Raw genomic sequence first — 20,681 nt, forward strand, 5'->3', positions numbered from 1 at the left:
CTCCGCACTCACTGCCATGGCTGCAGTGCAGGCTTTCCCAAAGCCTAAGCAGGATGGACAGGGAAAGTGTCCAAGCAGCTACCCAAAGAATACATATACTCTATGCAGCAAATGCATAGGTAAAAGGGAGCAAAACACTTTAAGGGGGGCTGAACCCAAATGCATTAGATAAAATCAAACAAAGTCTGGAGATCTGGAACAGAAAAGTCTCTTCAGACACAGGATGGAAACCTCTGCCACCAGGAATAACTAAAACCAAGGTGGAGACGATGCTAGAAATGTCTTAGCATGAACACTCCTTGAATGCTTGGGGATGGAGCAGAAGCACCACATGAGAACCAAGCAACAGCTTGCCCAGCCTCAGAGCAGGTTTCCAACAATGAGGCTTTGCTGAATCTTCCCAGTGCATCTCACTGTACAAGTTCAGTTGTGCGGGAGGATTTCCCACAGCTGCCTCAGTGGGAGTCCAGGCCACTCTCCTCCAAGCTGCTGAGGGCTTTGGTCTTAATCCGGAGCTTGTGAGGTAGAGCAGCGTAGCTTTGCCACTTCGAATGATCTTCTGGAGGGCAGGGCAGGCTGCATGGGGGTAGAGGAGAAGTTTTGGGAACTTGTTGCTCATCGTCTTCATCTGAGATAGTTGTGGTACTTTCTTTGCTCACCTCAGCTGGACAGGGGGAAGGGCACAAGAAGCAGGCACTGCCTGAGAATGGTAAATGGAAAGCATATTTGTCCGGGCAGTGGTACTTGAGGAATGGAGAGCAAACTGTGGATCTGAAGGCTGCATCAAGCCTTTTTGGCTGCTGAAAGCCAGGTGTGTCCATGGGAGCTAGCTCTGAGTCACAGCCGAGGATGTTTCTGGATGGGCCAAAGGTTTTGCAGGAAAAGTCAGCTGGCTCCAGCACCTTCGGCACAAAGCTCTTCGTTGTGAAGAAGCAGGACTCCCCAGCAAAGGGCTCAGCCTCAAGGAGTGGGGAGGCTGCTCTATGCCCTCTGATATAAACTCCCAGGAGGTCCTGGAGGGAGTGGCTCTGGTAGGTGCTGGTGTCTGGCCTGATAAGCCCAAAGTGCAGCTTCAGGGACAGCAGCTCTGTCCTGAGCATGGCATTCTCCTCACTGAGAGCAGCCAACTGGCTCTCCATGGCAAAGTCATTGAGGCGCCTCTTCTCCCGTGAGCGCTTGGCCGCCTCGTTGTTCTTGCGCCTCTTCTCCCAGTACATGTTGTCCTTCTTCTCATCCGGCATGAACTCCCGCTTGCGGCGGGAGGGACCGCTCACCTTGCTGTGGAGGAGCTTAGCCTTCCTCTGCTGAAGTGCAAGCTCACTGATGGTGGTCAGTGGTGCCATGACGTTTTCCATGGTTGTGAATACAGCCGGGGTTCTGCCAGAATTTGAACATAAAACTATTACCACTAAAGGTGCTATTAATTAATACCAACAAATAAATTAATATAGCCATGTGATTGCTTTATCTCCGTTGCAGTACACCAGGAAGACTGAATACAGCACTGTACACACACATAACCTGAGGACAGCTTCTGTCATTTTGGAGCCACGTTTTCAAAATACTGTCAGCACATCAGTGCACTCACATCTCACCGGTGTCTGCAAAGTCCATCAAAGGGTACCAAAAAAATGTGTATGACTGAGCAGAGTTAAAAAGGACATATTGTGCTGACTCAGTGAACAATCACAAGCACTTTGCCTAACTAACTTCAATCAGGATAACAAAAATTGCTGTCATGTACTGCTTATCTCCCACTGATCTCAAACTGCCTTCAAAGGAAATAAGTCTCATTGACCCTGTTTTACAGATAAGGAAGGCACAGGGTGAAGAACTGATTTACCTCAGTCACATACCTTAGCAGCTGAAGCAGGATTACAAATTTACTGCATCTACACAGTCCCCATTTTTCCCTAAAACCCCTAAAAGTTTCTGATTTTGAAAGGCCTGTAAACAAATGTGGATGAACACTATGAAAGTGCCATCTAGGAGCTTGTAAGTACCTGCATGGGAGGTGCTCAGCAGCAGTATGGCACCAAGCGTTGGCACAGAAGTGTCCATCTGAAGACAATGGCCATGGTACATTCCTGACTATGGGAAGAAGCTAGCAGGGAAGACCAATGATACAGTCTAAGTTGTGAATTAAATTAGTAAGAGATCACACTCTGGACATCCTCATCTAAGCTACAAGCTTCCTGTAACATGGTAATCTTCCAGGAAAACCACATCATCCCTCCTGCCTCTGGGCAGACTGGGAGGGATTGTGCTGATCTAGTGTGAGTGTCTAGAAGTAGGCACCTGCATGTGGTCACCTCAGACACCCTCTATACCTCACAGAGACCTGGTGTGGGAGCTTAGCATGAAATAGATCTTACCCTGAAGTAGTCGCTTACATTTGCTCATCTGAGATCCCTGGACTGTTGTCTATTGACTATAAGAAAGCCCAGAGGACTAATTCTGATTTAGACCTTGCAGGCGTCTTAGATCTGGTGAGAGGAATCACATCTTGTGAGCTTAAGTTAAGTTTTGGGAAATGACTTTGTAGAGTCAAGAGGAGACAGCTTGTTATGACAGCTCTACAGGATGGATAGGGAGGGAGCAGAGAAAGGATCCCACTCAGAAATCCTTCACTGCCAGACTGTTCAGGACCTAGGTCCTGAAACAGAAAGCTGGGCCAGAGGGAGCAGCCAGCACTAAGCCTGATAAGCCATCATCACCTCTACAGGATTACCCTAAAATGCTAAAGAAGGGCATAATTGTTTCACTTTGATTAGCAACTAGTGTACTGAAGCTTTGGTATTTGCCACGTTTCAATCCCCACAGCCCTTCAACTTTAGCCTCACAACTACGTGACTGTTGGGACCCACAAAGACCAATGCACAAATAGTGGTCAAGATGGCCTCCACACTGTCTGGTGGGGTGCAGTACACTTTACTAGCACTGCAATGCACTCATGGCTCACCATGTAGCTAGAATAATAAGAGTACCTGCTTATATAATTGCAAAGTGCTTTTCTGAGTCATGAGGACAACACCACTAAGGTTCCTGGCAGGGCTGGTCAGAGTGTTGCGGGGAGGAGGGCTGGCTGACATTTTCAGCTGAAAACATTACCCCCCAACTTGCCCGCCAAGAAAAAAATTTTTTCAGGCTGAAAATTGCCCGAACTCAGAGGCAATAAAATCAACATAACATCCAAAAGCCAAACATTATTCAGTTTTTAACCAGAAACATTCAGTTTGAGTATTTTTGGCTTTCAAACAGTTATTTAGGACTCAAATTAAGTGGACATATTCAGAGCTACAGGTGAAGTGAGAAGTCAAACTCCCTCAGAAAGCCTAAGCCGTATATGTTCATGCAGTGAGCTTGTGAAAATCTGGTATGTGACCTTTCTGAAAATTAACACAGCTAATAATCAGCATGACTAATAGCCAACATTCTTGCTAAATCAATTTATTGCATGAGTGACATGGATTACTCTTTTCTTGATGACTGATAACCATCTACAAGCAAAAGGAGAAGATATAATTAAAAATAGTTCAGGACATCTCTTTTGGCAGGGACTGTATGTCCCTCTGAACACAGAAGGGCACTAGTTCAGTGAAGGACATACAGAAACAGAAATGATAAAGAACCATCTTTGGGCACTCCACTTGCTCTTCGTGAGCATTCACATCAACACTAATAAAAAGAGCTCACATATCTGTGGGAAAAACCTAATTCCTAAACATTATCCAGTTGTAATTTGTGTCTAGAGGTTTTGAAAATTTCCAGCGTTCTTCACTTTCCAAGTTTCATGTAAAAGACAACATTTGAATGGTCTGGTTTTCCAAGAGTGACTAGTGATTTCTTAAGGATCCAACTCGTGAATCATAAAGACGACAAAAGTTTGGAAGCAAAGGACTCTCTCTGTTTTCTTGCATACCTCTTTCTGAAAATCTGATCCCTTTTTAAGGTATCTCAAGCTAGCACCCAACAAATGAGGCATAAAAGATCACTAGAGGATTTTGAAAATCAGACAATGTGACAATGGACGTAAAGGAGTTCCACTATATACACAGTTACATACATATCGTACAGCAGAAATGTGAACACTGAGCCTAAAAATGCTAATCTTCTGTAGAAGTTATTTGATTAAATGTTCTGATTCTTGCAGATAAAATGTCCGCTACTTATTTTTACAGATTTAGAGACCTTCAGTATCAGCAGATTGTCATCAGCTGTGATCTCTGCACAATGCAGACCTACAAAATAGACAAATCCACATCTATTCTCTATCAGAGTTTGCTCAGCGTGACCAGAGTTTTGTTCTCGTTTAAATTGGGACAAGTTCCATTAAAGTATTCTCTGTCCAAATCAGTGTGATTTTGTAACTAAATACATTTGGAATGCCTTTCTTTTAATTTAGCCATAAGTCTTCGAGATCTCAAACAGTATGCAAAGGTTCTGAGAGTAACTAAAGACCAAAACAAAGTCCTTTAGCATGAATATGTTCAGAGTAATTCCTTTGGCTTTTGACCAAAATTTCTTCTGATCTCAACGCATCAAAGGGAGAATTTCAGTGAGTGTACCTGTGGTTTCTGACAGCGTCAAGAGGCAGAAATCTGCTATTGTTTCAGGGCTTAATCACTTACCAGGAATTTTTCAGGTTAGTATTTGACGTGACTTCTTTGTTGAATGAGTCAAAGATCAACAGGTGGCTTTTTCACTGTGTAAACTCATCATCCGCATTGGGCAAAGTAGTTTATTTTCTCACTGTCCTTCTCTTGCTCCTGATGCCTGTCATATGGAGATCCTATAAGAAGTTTCAAGATTACTGTAATCAACACTCACTGTCCAATATAGCTGGGAAGCATGGGAAATAAAAGGGACCCAAAATAGGCATTTGTGAGATAGAACAAAAAAGTAATGATGAACCTGAACTCTTCCTTCCAGCAAACTCATTTCATTTGTTTAACCTGTTCCACATTCGTTCAATCCCTCACACTCTAGTCCACTGTGCCAAAGTGGGAATTTCCTTCAGACCCCAACTTAATGCTGTGTGAATTGAAGCAGATGGAAGCGAAATAGTGAGAAGTGAGGGCTGAGTCCAGGAGAAGAGGCAGGAGTCAAACCAGAGGGAGGGCAAAGTTACACTTACTTGGAGGTGGGGAAGGTTTGGAAGGAGGTTGGGTGTGAAGTGGGAGGCAGGGGAAGTCCTTATCAGAGGCAGGATCTGGCCTTTTAAGGGCAAGTAATGAAGATTTAGCTGGGCCAATATGTGAAAGCATCAAATTTTAGGCCACAGAGTTTAAACTCTACCTGTTATTTATATCTGCAGCCCACAAAATCGCACATATACCCACACGACATTTGTCTTGGGACTCTTCATGAGTGCAGACTCTAGCAATCAAGCGCACAAGGTGACACACAGCTTGCACCTGCAAGGATGAGTGGAAACATTAATATTAGTAATGATGGTAGAACCATTTTGGTCAAGTGCATTATGCAACCAGTATCTCCTAAGGCGCATTGGTATCTGTTGTTTCTGTGGCTATAAATGTAGAAGACAATTACTGTCTTGCCAGAGCACCAGCTGTGTTCTTCTGCACCCTAAACAGAAGAGGAAGCATCAAAAACATTGTAAAATGATGGTGTTCCTTCATTTTTCAGCTCTGATTTGCACTAAAGCTGCTAGTTCTCTTCAGACAGAGCATCTTTCTGAAGCTGTACTTCTCTAGAGAGAGCAGCCTTTGAACTTTTCCAGTCTCTTACCTTTCTGAGCAGGCAGAAAGCAAGGCATGTTTTTATGTAAAGACTGTTAAATACATGAAGATATGCAATAAAAACTACCCTTACCACTTCTACAATGCATCTGATTAGCTGTGTGAAGGGCTAAATTTGTAAAGTCCTAGTTTAATGCTTACACTGAACCATTTACACCTCTGTGAAAATGAGGACAAGGTATGTTGAGGTTTTTGCACATGCGCTCTATCTACCTGGTCAAAAGATCCTCACTTCTGGTAAAACTGCTTTCCTTCCTAACAGAAGACCATGCTAGGGCTCAGGCTTTAGAGGTTTGGTTCAGACCTATCTCCCCTTCTTTCTCTTATCTCCCCCTTAGGCAGCAAATCAGAGCAGACTCTGATGTACTTTCCAGCAGGTTGTACAAAGCCCTCCAGCAAAAATCTTATATCTAACAGGAAGTGATTCACTGCAGATCTATGAGACAATATAGACTTTAATCAAAACACACTGCCTCACAAAACAGCTGGTGAATCTCACTTTTCTGTGATCATAAGTCAAGCCCTCAACTCTCCGATTACTTTATTCTGTTTCCCAAGGATGTAGTAAAATTAGAATAGATCCTGTGAAGGGCAACCAGAAGAGCCACAGATTCAGAATAGTTTCTGTACACAGAAATGCTAACTCTTTATTTCTCAAGAATAAAGAACATGCGCTGGAATTATCAGGCAGTGGATTTCAAAGAAACAAAAGGAAGCACATCTCCTATAATATCAAATTAACATTTGCAGTTCATTGCCTCAGGACAGTGTAGTCATCAAAAATAAAAAGGGAATCACAAAAAAGATTAGGCAAAAGGTCAGGCCATGTGGATCTTTAAACAGACTCAGTGTGACCATTGCTACGTCCTAAAATACTGCATGAATCTGACTATTAAATAAATTTCCAGCAACTAGGTTATAGATGCTGTAGAACTGAACCATAGTCATGGGTCTTACCTTTTCTTTGTATTAGAAGAGAGGACAACTTGGATTACATACAAAATTAAATCATTTTAACATGGTGAATATCTCTATTTTATTCTTCTCAATTTACTAATTCTTAATGTGTGAATCTAAATTTTACTACTTCTCAGTATGACTTGCCTTTCTACAAATTGCAAACTTTTTCTGATATCTTCACACGTCTGTTTGTTTCCCCTTATTTATATCACGAATTCATATCTACAACCACTGAAAATGTTTTTGAGTTTGAAGGCTCATTTAAAAACATAGCTGAGAGGAGTATTCTTAACTGAAAATACAAGAATTAAAATCCAAGCATAAATTTACATTTTAATTAAATAGGAAAAATCAATGTAATATAGAAGTGCATATAGTGACTTGGCGTATCTTCCCTGTGTTAGAGATTTCTTTTCTTTACTCTGAAGTGAAAATGGTGGATTTGATGTTGTATTCCCATGACACACACAAATTTCAGCACATACTATATACTTGATTTTCAATATAACTTTAAACAAACAAAGAGAAGAAAGCTTCCAATTATTTTTCATAAAACACATAATTCCATTATGAAATTAACCACCTTACAGACAATTTTTGGATCAAACTTCGATTCCCAGCTTACTTATCACACTCGATTCAGCACCCATATACATAAGAGCCAATCCATATGAATATCGCTGGAGTTTGCCTACCTTAATCAAACTGGGAACAGAATTTAGGATTTAAGGAGTTTAAATCGGCACAAAGTTCGAACCAAGCTACGCTTACTTTACACTGATATAAAGGAGCTTGATAGCTGCCTATTTTTTCACTCTTAAATTGTATCATCCTAAACCAAATCAGAACACAGCTGTTAATCTCAAGCCGCTCTAGTACATCAGTATCTAACCCACAGGAGTTATTCAGAATTTACACTGATAAAATGAGATAATAAACAGGCCCCAGAGAGCATGGCATGATTTACAACAGAAACCTCTGAAAACTTCTACCAGGAACACCGCACTGCAAGCACCTTAGTAAACAAGTTTCGATCCTCGCTGCTGCTTCTTCACCTTAGTAATAAGAAAAAAGAATCTGTGGTTTGGTAGTATCTTACAATACTCTCTAAACCTACTGGCGTATTTAAGATAAAAGGACATCATTCTAATTACTCATATTCCTGAGTATTTCCCATTCATGCTAAAGCAGTGTTACCAGGTGCTATTGAGGAATACGTGTTACTCACTTTTTGTATCTCAATGGGAAATAGCATAGTCTATTGATTAAAGCAAGCAGAAAAGGAGAAATCAGAGCAGACCCTAATGACCTGTATGCCTGAGCTGTGGGACAACTACTTCTGTGGACGCTACTGATGGAGGAATCGCTCTTGCTGGTGAAGCTTTAAACTCAAATTCAAAGTAAAACAGACTCAGAAAGAGCTACGGTGTGCCAAAGTCACAATTTTGCTGTGTGTCTATTTTGAAAACATGCAAATGATTGTTGGCTCAGAGCGCCAAACATTGCTGCGAGTCTGTCGATGTATTGCAGCACCTTCAAAAACAGATTTTCAAAATTAAGCATTTTCACCATCAGGTCAGGTTTTCTGAAGTATAGTATCCACTAAAGCTTTGCCATCATTTGGGCACTTGTTTGAAAATCAGCTTCCAAGACCCCATAAGGATTCTCTGGAGTGGATCACTTTTGGAATCAGGCCACAACCACAGATGCTGAACTCCTGAAAATCAAGTTTGTCTCTATAGATGCAGAGTCTGAAGTATATATTGAACTTTCTGGTGTACTAAAATTCTAGGCTCAAAGATATTAAAACACTGTCTCTGCAGCTTAATCATAACATGTTGTTTGTTAGGGGCTTGGTAGAATTAGTTTTGTCTTTTGGTCTTGAGGTTTGAGACTTCAAACCATGTGAATCTACTCAAAATTACCGGACCACCTGCAGCAGAACTCCTGGATACTACAGCTTGTAAGCTCTGCAAGGCATCCTTGATTCCTCAGTCTTTGTGGTCAAAGCCCACACCACTGAGGCTGCATTGCTCAGGGTAACTAGCCTCAAACCCAGCACAGGTATTACTCCATTTGGAACAAACTAACCTCTAAATTTTACTGTGGGTCTACAACAGACCGTAAGACTGGAAATGTACTGCAAACCCCTCAAAACCCCTAAGGTACTAATGATTCTTTGAAGTGACAGAGTTTTGCATTTCTTGGTCAGTGCATGCTGCTGATGAATAATGAAGTCTTCATGGTGTCTGCTCCATTCGGCTGCCTCTGCGTCCGAGAAAGCTGACCCCATCACACCATGGCTCAATGTAAGATAATTCATAAATTTTTTTTTTTTTTTTTCTCTGGGAAAAGACTTTAAAGAAATCCTTTTTCTTCCCCTGCTTTATTTCATAGTTTGGGTCAGAAGTATTGACTTTTCAGCAGATTATGCTTGGCAGGGATAGTTTAGTTGAATTCTGAAATACTGGAGTTGCAAACTCAACTGTTTCATCTGAAAACTCAAAACAATTAAGACCTTAGTATTTTCAGATAATTTTTGCTGATTTTTTTTAAAAGATTAAAACTTTCCTTGGAAAGCCAACTATGTCTGAAAAACGGTCTGTATACTACTGCGTATTTTACAGACATTTTTTAGTTGTCTTGTTCCTTCAGTTTCAGCACCTACTTTATGGACCCTGCTCCAGGAACATATAAAGCACAAATAACTGAATTATTCTTTTCCCCCTTGCCATTTCTTCAGTGCAGAAGGCAGGGTAGCTCAGAGGCATCTGAGCTACTTCATTTGGATGCGTCGATGCTGAGATAGACTGGAAATTCCCCCAAGCTAATTCATGCCCACAAGCTCAATTTGGCAATGCTGCCATGGCCATAGTACATTTACTACTGAAGCTAGCTTACTGAGAGCATACTCAAGCACAATCACAGTGCACAGATTTGCAGGACCAGACCATACTGTATCAGATCTGTGACACATCGTTTATAGAAAAGCAGTAAATAACACATAAAAACATTATGCTACGCAGCAGCATAGATGGTAGGTATGAACCTGTTAATTCTTGCGCGTGGGTATTTTAAGTGGTAGCTTTTGGTCTGTTGTGCTAACAGGAACCGGCAAGGTGTGGCTGCATTTACCTTGGTGTAACTCAGGAGTAAGTCTTCTCCGGTCACCAGATCTTCACTCACACAACTGATGGGAGAAGAAGAGAACTAGCCCAGGAACTCACACGTCTGGCTCCGGTTGAACGAGCAGATGGAAGCTTGGGCGCAGCGTGCTGCTCACAGTACGTGCAGCCCTGCATCCGCTCTCCACCTCTCTCTGCCTACCCAGAGGGATGGAAAATTCCATCTGGTTCATACTGAATCTGACAAAAACTGCTGTCGCAATAGTATTTTTTTAAAGCAAAGATCGATTTGCAAAGATAAAGCTCATAATTATCTGAAAGTTACCCCAGATGTTACAGTGATGCCTCATCATGAGGAAGAAGTGAGAGGCGGACTAGACCCAAAGGTAAGTCCCTTCCTCTCCGTAGCACAAGAATGACATTGCAGGCTATGAAATCAATGAGACCTAAGCATGTGTTTAAAATTAAGTGGAGGCTAAGAGCTTTTTCTGAGACAAGGCTGGAAATGATGGCTTAAGTAGGGCTGCCATGGATGTTCGCATATCAGTGGCTTTGTCTTGGAAATTAGAAGTCAAGAACCACCAGGAAAGAATTTAACACATTTCTAATCTTTCCTAGATGCAATCATCCATGGCTAGTAGGTCTTGAAGGCACATGAAATCCCTATTTTAAAAACAGAGCAGAGGCATTTGCATATGACAAAATCCCCCACTTTGTAGAAACTGCAAAGACATCACTGTCACAAAGTTTGTAATAATACTTTAAGAGGAAAAGAAGAACAAATCCTGTTAAAAACAAGGACCTCCCCCCCCCATTTTCAAAATCCATTCCCCAGCAAACACCAGTCATCAGGAAAGAGCCTTCTCCTATATTTGATATTCGTGATTCGTTTCTTCATATTTTCACATATCTGTTTCAAAATGCCCAACCCAAAATATTTTGTTCAGCCAGTAAAAATTCCAGGACCTGCTTCATTCCCCATTCTCCTGCTTGTTGTATGGTCACTTACATCAGCAGTTGCAAATTATTCCTTATTTAGAAAACTGAAGTAGGCCCTCAGCTTATCACTGAGCCATAGAGACACACATACGCAATAGGGCCCCACAGGATTTTGCTACCCCAGCAGTGCTGTCATCCAGATTCCAGCCCTAAGAAATGATTTTTCTTTAAATAGACAAACCGAAGCCAAGCTCTCCCACTCATTCTCCCAGTCTTTTCCTGCTCCTAGCTCCAGCACAAGCACTTCCAGAATGCAGGACTGATCGTAGCACCCCATTTACAAAAGTTTTTGCAGAACCTAAATAAAATCCATCTCATTGCTTACCATCCTGTTTCAGAATGAGAAACTGATGATCACAAAATACAAACCATTCATACTAAGACGTATAGAAATATTTAGCAGATCAGAATTGGAGCATAACAAAGACCACACATTTCTGCTCACAGCGCCTTTCTTGTTGTTTGATGGCAGAAAGACTCCCATCCTTGTGTTCTTTTGCAGAAGTCCTGTTAAAGGATCTCATGCTCTCTAAAAGCTTTCTTTTTTCTTTTTAAAGGAAGTAAGCCATCGCTACTGGCTTGTCTTGAAGGTTGCCAGGCCTCCTCCACTCATACACGTGTGCAAATGGCATTTACTGCAGAGCGTGACCACATCCCTCATTCATTAATTGTTAATATCAAGATTTTCTGTCAGAGGTTTCCCTTTCACTCTGCTTTCACAGGAAATAAATTAAACTTTTGAAGATTTTGCAAGGCAGAGTCATGCATTGGTCACTTCTGCATGAGTTTCTGTAATACATAAAACTGGTGACAAACCCACTTGCACTAATGATGAAACTCCTAATTTCAGTCCCAAATCATTGAATTTCTCTGTGCCCAAATCAACAGGGCATCATCAGTGCTTTATCAGATTCAAAATACTTCTGGGTAACTAAAGTGAAACAGTTATGTAAATTCATATAGTCCAGTCCTAGAAATAATTTTTCCAGATTCAAACTGATTGCTGCAGTTTCCTTTTTGAATCATCAGAAAAGAAGATAACACTCTAAATCAGGACTTGGATTTTGTCTGAAACTACACTAGAGTAAAATCTGGAGTGCCTCCACTGATGTTGTACAACTTATTCCAGATTTCTGCCACAGCAGCAGAAATCAGCAGCCAGACTGTAATAGTTTTTACAGAAACCAGCAACAGACAATGAACTATCTCTTCAATCCCTTGGGTTATTCCTTGCAATGTTAATATTCATGATACTCTTTCACTACATGGAAGCAGTGGGAATTTCTGCTTAAACTGCTTGACTCCACAAGAAAATAAAGATACTCCTCCTTCTCAAAACACAAAGCCAGATTCTGCTATTAATTGCATCTTATCTGAGTTTCTGCTACCAATTGCATCTTACTTGACTTATTGCACACGTTTGAAAAAGGAGGGAGCTGTGACCTTGGCACAGATTTCAGCTAGACACATGTCAGATTACTCACCAAAGCATTTTCACCTGCCTGGAGCTCTTAGCTCTGAGAGATTGTGTTGCTCTCTCTGAAGCTGCAGTTTTGATCTCCATACTGTCCCCATGACTCTTGTCCTTCTATTTCTATACCTCAGTTCCCTCTTCAGACACAAATTGCACCTCGTGTTGGAATGCCCTGCAAGAGTTCTTTCCATGGCTGAATTGAACAGCTGCAAAACTGTTTCTACGGGGTCAAGAGAAAGTGTTTTGGTTTTATCTCAAATGTTTCAGGAGAGTTAACCATTTTCTCTTCTAAGGAATCGATCGATTTCAACATGAAAATGTCTTTTTGAAATGACATTTTGCGTCGTAAATTTGAAGTAGAAGCTGTTCAGAAGCATTTTGAGTCTTCCTAGAAACAGCTTCCTTTTTTTTTTAGTCAAAATTATTTGCCAGTGGAACTCTTAGAAAAACAGTTCTAGGGTCACTAATACTTTGTTGTTTTTTGAATGTAATCTTTTGCAGAAAATTCATTCAGTTGTAATCTGTGAGGTCTAAAAATACCCAAGGGCTAATTTCCTTTCCTGTCTTCGTAGTTGCTAATATACTGTCAAACAATACGGATGCACATTATCATATATGCTATGTTAAATTAATTTGCTTAAATAAAGAGCACACCTTGTGAAATGGTTGCTTCTGCTAGACCAATCTGCTGCCTAAAATCTGTAATGACAAAAAATGCAACTTGCAAAAGCAATTGAAACAATATCTTATTCCCATTCTCAAAAACAACTTGTGAAATTCAGTAGCAAAATCTACAAAGAATGTAAATGGGATGTGGTATTGTAGCAGTAACAATTTTGGGTATCTACAATCTATTTCCTAAAACTATTAATGAGTCTTCTAAATCTGGTGAGCTGAAAATGTGAACTGTCTTATGATGCAAGAAATCCCAGAGCCAAATGGGAATGGAGGTGAGCTGGAGTATCAGGTACAAGGGTTGGGTGGCTGGGAAGAGGAATAGACATCAAAAGGTTTGGAGGCAATAGCACGAACTAGTAAAGGAAATTAGAAAAAATTAGAGCTGGTGCTTTTAAATCCTTTTGCAAATCTCATCAAAGTGCCCTGCTAAATGCTTAAATCCAAGGAGATTTTGCAAATTTGGCTTTTAAGGAAAAAAAAAAGGAAGCATCTTTTCTCAGCTAAGTAAGCACATGCCACTGGTGTTGAAAGTCAGTGAATGTCAGAGTTCCTCCCACGGCCTTAATTTATTTATTTAATGACATAACTTTTCAGAGAATTTAATTTAAAATCTTCAGAATGAGTTTTTTAGGATGCGTTTAGTATTTGTTTACTGTTACTATGCGTCTGCTAGCAACATGAAGATTCTGTAGCTGGAACTGCATGTTATGTTGCTTGTATAAATAACCAAGTGATTATGAATAGCAGGTTGAGGTTTGGCAGATTTGAAACATCCAGATAGATACGCATCTCTGTCATACGAAACTCACTAGCTTTTTCAACAAATGTACACTGTTCATGAAACAGCGCATTTCATAGCTACAATCTTGACACTTCTGTAGAAGGGGAAATTTGGTTAATTCCACAGAATTCAGGATGGCAGTTTCATTTTCTTTTGCATATCAGCTTTTCTCTCTAGAGTTTTCTCTACTGCGTATTACTTGCAGTGACTATAAAGTATTGGGTTTAACATTAGACAAAGAGCAAAGAAAGAAATGGCCATTGCTCCCACAGCGACCTGAAAGAATTTCAGTGTGCCATGATTTTTATGTGGTGAAGGATACATGGTGTGCCTTGGGGAGCTGATTACTCCAAGGTAGCAGGACCTCTTCTCGGGTGTAATTCTCCAGTCCTATTGACAGCATATTCTCAGTTCTCCTGTATTGTAATTAATGGTAACAACATTAATGAGAAACTCTGGGGATACTTTTGCCCGCAGGGGAGGAAGTGCTGTATGTTGGAGTTCACTGAATACCAGTAGGAAAAGTGGCTTCAAGGCATAGCTTTTGGTTTTGTGCTTACAGACCTTTTCAGCCCTGGCTGCAGATTTACCTGCTGCTTTAAAGTGCTTCTAATACTCAAGACTGCCTTTGAAGTAGAGGTTAGTGAATCCTCTAAGTTCATGGCTATGATGTTTATCACATTCCTCAATTAATATAATTAAAATATTTAATGTGCTATTTTCTTCACTGTAAAATTCATTGTTTTGCTGAAGCAAAATAAGGACAGTGAACCTTGGGCAGAAAAAGAGGATTAACTACACTTTTTCTTAGTATAAAAATTTCATGACAGCTGTCAGATTCAAAATTCAAAATGAGAACTATTCTACCACAATCTTCAGAAATAACACACAACAATTTTACACCTTCCTCCAGGTATAATAAATATATATCACCTGCCTTTACATAGATCCTGTGTGCCTTTGGAATAGTTTTCTCTCTATCTTTCTCTCTCAAACTTGCTACAGAACGGGAAGTCTGAGAGGGAGATGGCGAAATGGCAACAACCCCTCCCCATCTTTGAAATTAGATGTAAAAGGTTTTTCAAAGCAAGAGAGGAAAAGGCTTGTCCCCAGAAGCTTTGCGAATAGAAGAAACCACATTACAAGATGAGCAATGACAGAAAGAAACAAACAGACCTACATGGTGTTAAGAATTTTTTAACAGTTTTCAATGCCTGGATCATTTGTATTTTCTATCCTGGTTCTCAGTGCTTCTGATATTGTAAGGGACATAGTGAAGGGCATAGACATCAATATCTTCCCCATACAGAGGAAGCAAAGGGAAAGTCAGTTTTCAAACGTTATGTTTTTACACAGATTCTGACATAAAGGATGAGGTTTTCAGAAGCAGTTTGCATTTAGGGACTCCAACACTGTGAAAAACTGGCCAAAAGTGTCACAGGAGAAATTTAGACCAGAGAAGGAGAGAATGAGGAGGCAGGGAGATGGAAGCTAAAGGTTTGAAGCACCCACAGACCAGCTAGAACAAAACAGGTTGACTTTCAGTGCAAGCTCACTAGCTTAGGAAATTCACAGCAGTTTGCCATGGTTAAAACACAAAGTTGAGGAAACGCTAATACCATATAGGGACCTCCATGACAGCAGTTGTGCTTGGCCTAGGCGATCATTCACTCCAAACTAACCGCTGGTATCACTAAGGCCAACTGCCTTTCCTGGCCTGGTCACCTCCGCAAGCGAAACTTTGCACAGAGACGTGCAAAGGGCTTCATACGCTGAGAGACGGGTCCTTCTGCCAAGGTGGGACCTGCCAGTAGAAGGTCCTCTCCAAGCAAGCCACCTTTCTACTGTGGCTCCTCCACGGAGATGGTGCCAACCCCTCTCTTCAGGGCTGCAAATCCAGCACCTGACATTCACTATGTTATTATCAAGCTCTACTGCTGTGCTGGCTGCCATCGAGACACCAAGTGATGCTCTTGAAACAACAAAAATCTGCTGTAGTCTCACAGCCAGGCATGTGCAAGTGTTTCTGATGTGAAAGTGTTTCTGGTGTTTCTGATGTGAAGAGGAGATTGAACCAAAATAAGCACATAGGAAAGAACAGGCAACAAAAACATCCAACTTCAACAACTAGGCAAACATATTAGAAGCATACAACAAAATCTACAAATATAACCATCTTCATCACTCCTCCTGAGGACAAGAAGAGAAATTAGGGAGGAAGATATCAGGCATTGCAATATGGTGAGTGTGTGTGCATCCGTGTGTGTGCATACAGGTGTCGGTGTGTTGGCAGGTGTGTCAGGGAGAAGCGCTTGGACATCAGAAGTTTAGAGAAAGAGATAAATTCAAGGACAGACAGAGGGAAGCATAGAGTGCACAGAGATAACATATGGGGGGAGAGAGAGAAAGGAGGAGAAAAAAGAGAAAAGGGAAAGAGAAATGAGAAAAAGGGAGAAGAAAAAAGAAAGAAAAAAGATGAAAAAAGATGAAAAAAGAAAAAGATGAAAAAAGAAAAAAGATAGAAAAAAGATGAAAAAAGAAAGAAGAAAAAAGATTTAAAAAAGAAAAAAAGCCAGCAATTTTCATGTGGAAAGTCATTCACTTTTCAGTAAAGCTAGGAGTCTAGGGACAAGCATAGCAATGGTTTTCTGGTAGAGTATTACTGCCTTCTTTGCCCCACACCACCTAGAAAAGCCCCAACACCATGAACTCCCTCTCACCAACCTGACCAGGACTTACCCTGCAGATCAGATGCGAGACCCAAAGTCATCCAGCATCAGCTCCTCACTCAAGAGCCACCCAGGCAAGGCAAGAGGGGGATGATGAACTCCTCTTCTGCTGAACGCTGCCTCACCGCACACCCGCTGTGACAGCCCTGCACTGAGAAACATGTTAGTGGGTCAGTGAGGATTTTTTTTCAACCCTTTTTTTTGCATAACCAGGTCCCAGGAAAGCTGGAGTCATGTAGTGATTACGTAAGAGGCGGTGACACGCGGTGGCAGAGCAGGCAGCATCACCAGGGGGGTCAGGTGGCTCCCGCCAGTAACGCAGCTGCTTTTGAGCTTCCCGTTAGCATTTACACTGAAAGAGCGTGTCAGCCCCGGTGGTGGCAGCGAGGGGGGTGGCCTCCCTGCCAAGCTTGAAGTTTAAAAAGCTGTTGTAGGTGTTGAGTCACTCGGAAAGCCAGGCAATGAGCAGTGTGCCCAGACAAGCTGAGCAGCAGCGGCCTGTGGCAGAGAGGGTGGCATGGGGGAGCCCCATGGGGCTGTGGACAGGAGGAGGAGGGCTCGATGGACACAGCCTGATAAGTCTCACTTTAAATAAGAGGCAGGGCAAGTCAGTACGGCACAAATAAATAGGGAGATTCAGGGTTGCGTCCCCCTTGCCTCTGCGGAGCCCTTCTCCCCGCAAGGCCCCGCACCCAGGAGCCACCCTCTCCCCCTGCCTCACCCCTTCCTCCATCCTCTCCCACCCCCAAGGTTTGCCCATGGTGACAAGGAGCCCCCGAGAAGGGGCTCTCTCTGCCTCAGGCCTTGACTGCCCGCAGGGACGTGGGTTCTGCTCACCCTGCTGCCTTAGGCCTGTGGGGCTCTTGGGGTGTCACGGCTTCATGGAGGCCTCAGCTCCACGGAGGCGCCTTCAATCAGGGGAGACACTTTGACATCCTGACACAGCCACACTCACGGCACTGGCCAGCTCCCGAGGGGACACTGAGCATGGCGATCCAGCTTCCTAGGCCCAGCTTGTCATCTTCTGTCAGGAGTAGGGACTGGGATTTGCCTTTAAATCCACAGAGACTGATCAAATCAGCTGTGCCAGGGGCCTCCTGCTTGCCCTGTGGCCTCCACCCAGCTGTTACCTGCCCTGTCAGCCCACCCAGGGGAAGAGGGGCTCCCTTGCTGAGGCGGCTGTGCACTCAAGCCATGCGAAAAGTTTTAATATATCATTATTAGAGCATGTTGGAGTATTTATGGCACTCTTCCCCATGTAAGAAGAAGTTTGCACAACACAAAGGCGGCAGCTGAGGAGGCACCGGGGTTGTGGGGCCTGGTGGGAGGCAAAGGCGGCCCTGCTCCCTGCCTGGGCAGGCACAGGGGTGGCAGCATGGCTCAGCAGGGAACAGCTTCAGGGGACAGGCTTCCACCACGAAGGGAAAGTGGGGCCATTATTGTGATACTGATGCCTCTTGTGCCTCATCTGTGTTGTGAGAGATGTTACATACTTACGTGCCATGTAAAATCCTCCAAGAGATGATCTATAGGACCTAGAAATTGTTACCCCTCCAAATGTTGGGATAACTTACTAAGTTTTGTGCGGGAACTCTAAAATCCTTGTGAAGAATACGAGGAAAAACAGTTATCTGGGAGCAGCTGTCGGTGTGACAGACCTGAGACTGCAGGTGATGCTGGAGACTTGCTCTTTCACACGGGATGTGGCGTTGATTCCTTATCTCCCTCCATGTCTCTCCTTCACACCATTGCTTTTGGATATGTTTCGTTATTGATGAGTGAAGTATTAGCACACAGCAAAATACTGTGCTGAAGACAGACACAGTTAGTTGATTGATTCTATTCAATTGAATTCTCCCTCTGAATTCTTCAACATAGCAGATTACAGCATCCTTCACTGATGTTTCTGCTACTGTTTTAAGCAGGTGCTGTATCCTGTGCTCCACAGCTAGCAGAAGGTTTGTTCATGGGTGATAGTTTAGAATGAACCAGCTTCTTCCCTTAGTGAAGGAAATCCAGATACAAAGCAGGCAATAGTGTGCTTTGGAACACGACTGACCCTGCAATGTGTATCACAAAGAAGTGTAGATGACAGGCACAGGTCCCAGACTTCAGGCAATGCAGTGATATCTCTCTGTAGACTGAAATTCCACATCAATAAAGTGAGGATAATTATTGTTTAGATGGCAGATTTTATGTTGCACATATGGTACATGCTGCATCTGCCTTGGCAGTACTAGGATCTTTTTTGTGTTTTTGTGCTCTGTTTTAATACAGCGATGAAGCTCTTTTGATACAGGCATGAAACTTGGTGTGCATGCCCCGAGGACAGAAAAACAAAGAACTACCTCTGCTGAGGAGTCAGTGGAGTCCAGAAAAGCAGAAATCACCTTTCCAGTCTGCTGCCCCATTACCTGTTTGTAAACCTGCCAGGAGCCTGTGCTACCTGGTGGGCACCGAAGAGGAAACACTGAGCTGCACTGGAGTGAAAGAAATGTTTGCTGAAAGCACAAATTCTGCCCTGACTCCCAGGCATCCAACCCAGCCTGCTCTGATCCTTTGAGACAGAGTGTAAGAGCAGTCAGGGCTGAACCTCCCAGCTGGAGGGGTACGAATGGGATTAGAGACATGCTGACACGAACTTTTAAAAGTAGCGGTGTGGAGAAGGTGGCCCCATATGCCATCAGGGTGAACTCTTTTATAGTAAAAATTAACATCCCTCTTCCCAGGCAAATGTGCTTGGCTGTGTGCCCAAGTCTGTGCTGCTCACCGGCACACATTTGCAATGTCTTAGCTACCGAAGTCTTCCAAGTACAGGAAGGGACAGGAGTCTGATCAGAAGTCTTGTATTTTATGATTAGGTCTGAACCATCTCAGTTGCAGGGGAAGTTTTTATTCATTCCAGTTTCATTCATAGCAGCGGATGTTAGCTTTTACAGAATCTTGCTTTTCAATCAAATGACGTTGAAATTGCCAGAGTATAGCTTGTTTGCCCTTTTAATCAATATGAACTAAAATTTGCAAAAGCATTGAGGGAACCAAGAAACATAGGTCTTAGTCTTCTGGGTAACATATTTTAAAGTCTCTCTGGATGTTTAGCTTTATTTTATTTTTAAGCTGACTTTCCTTTAGCCTTCAGCAGTACAATTGCAGCCTGAGGGACATAGGTACTTGTGTATCTGAAGTCACCATTGAAGGCCTATCTCCATAAGATTGGCTTAAATCTCTTTTTGCTAGTTCTGACAGGATTAGTGTAAGCAAGGGAGAGAGCGAATCCTTCCTCCCCGGGACAGCAGGCCTGGGAAGGGGCTGAGCTGTAGAGGTCACTCTTCTCCCTCCTTGCTCCTGAAAGTGGGAAATCGGGATACTGTTGATCTCATTTAGCTTTAGATATCTGCAAAAGCAGGATTTCTATATATGGACCTATCCTCTAAGTTTCCTCTTACAGTGAATGGAGAGAAATAGGCTTTTGTAGGGTGTGAGTGATCTAATCTATTTTAGATTATTATCTTGAAGGAAAAAAATAAAACATCTTTGCATCTTTCTCTGCATTGGGCATAAAGGCAGTGTAAGGTGAGTAGTCTGGATTAGAGCTAGAGTACTACCAGATGGGTCTGTGTTCCTGCTGTAAGACTAGAGCTAGGAGTGCCAGCCAAAACCAGCATAATACCTTTTGTGAGCAGGCTGTTGTGGACGTGAAGCCCCTCAGATTGCGCCAGAATAGGAAAATAAACCCAGGACTCAGCGTTTGCGAGGAAGTAATTTGTAGGGTCTGAAGATGTAGACTGTATCCATTGCTATTCTGTTATCACTCACAAAACTCTTTTTTGCCCAGACCCTCTATATCATAATCAACCTTCACAGGTTTTTTTCAAAACTAACATAGCACACTGCAGGAACGTGTACTCTTGTGAGAAAACCATGAATCTGATCACAGCTCAGTGATCACCTCCGATTCATTTTTTTTAATTAATTGCAACAACACACCAACATTGTCTCAAATCATTGGCAGTACATATCAGCCGCACATATTCAGCCCAAGCATGAACTAGTGCAGGTGCTGAATGCTCCCTCAAGCACTGCTGGATACGTAACATATATCATGTCACTTCTTTTGAACATAACTATTGCAGATTAATTTTACTGTGCAGTTCCCAAGGCAACATCCCATTC

At 42.4% G+C, this 20,681-nt stretch overlaps 1 protein-coding gene across 1 annotated transcript; it reads right to left on the bottom strand.

Moving 5' to 3' along the window:
- Window positions 1-455: 455 nt before the first annotated feature.
- On the bottom strand, window positions 456-1,355 carry NFILZ (NFIL3 like basic leucine zipper). The gene has a single exon (XM_068420932.1). The coding sequence runs from the start codon at window positions 1,353-1,355 to the stop codon at window positions 456-458; it is 900 nt and encodes a 299-aa protein (XP_068277033.1).
- Window positions 1,356-20,681: the final 19,326 nt, after the last annotated feature.

The sequence above is a fragment of the Nyctibius grandis genome, chromosome 31, assembly GCF_013368605.1.
Source record: "Nyctibius grandis isolate bNycGra1 chromosome 31, bNycGra1.pri, whole genome shotgun sequence".
NCBI classification, from domain to species: domain Eukaryota; kingdom Metazoa; phylum Chordata; class Aves; order Nyctibiiformes; family Nyctibiidae; genus Nyctibius; species Nyctibius grandis.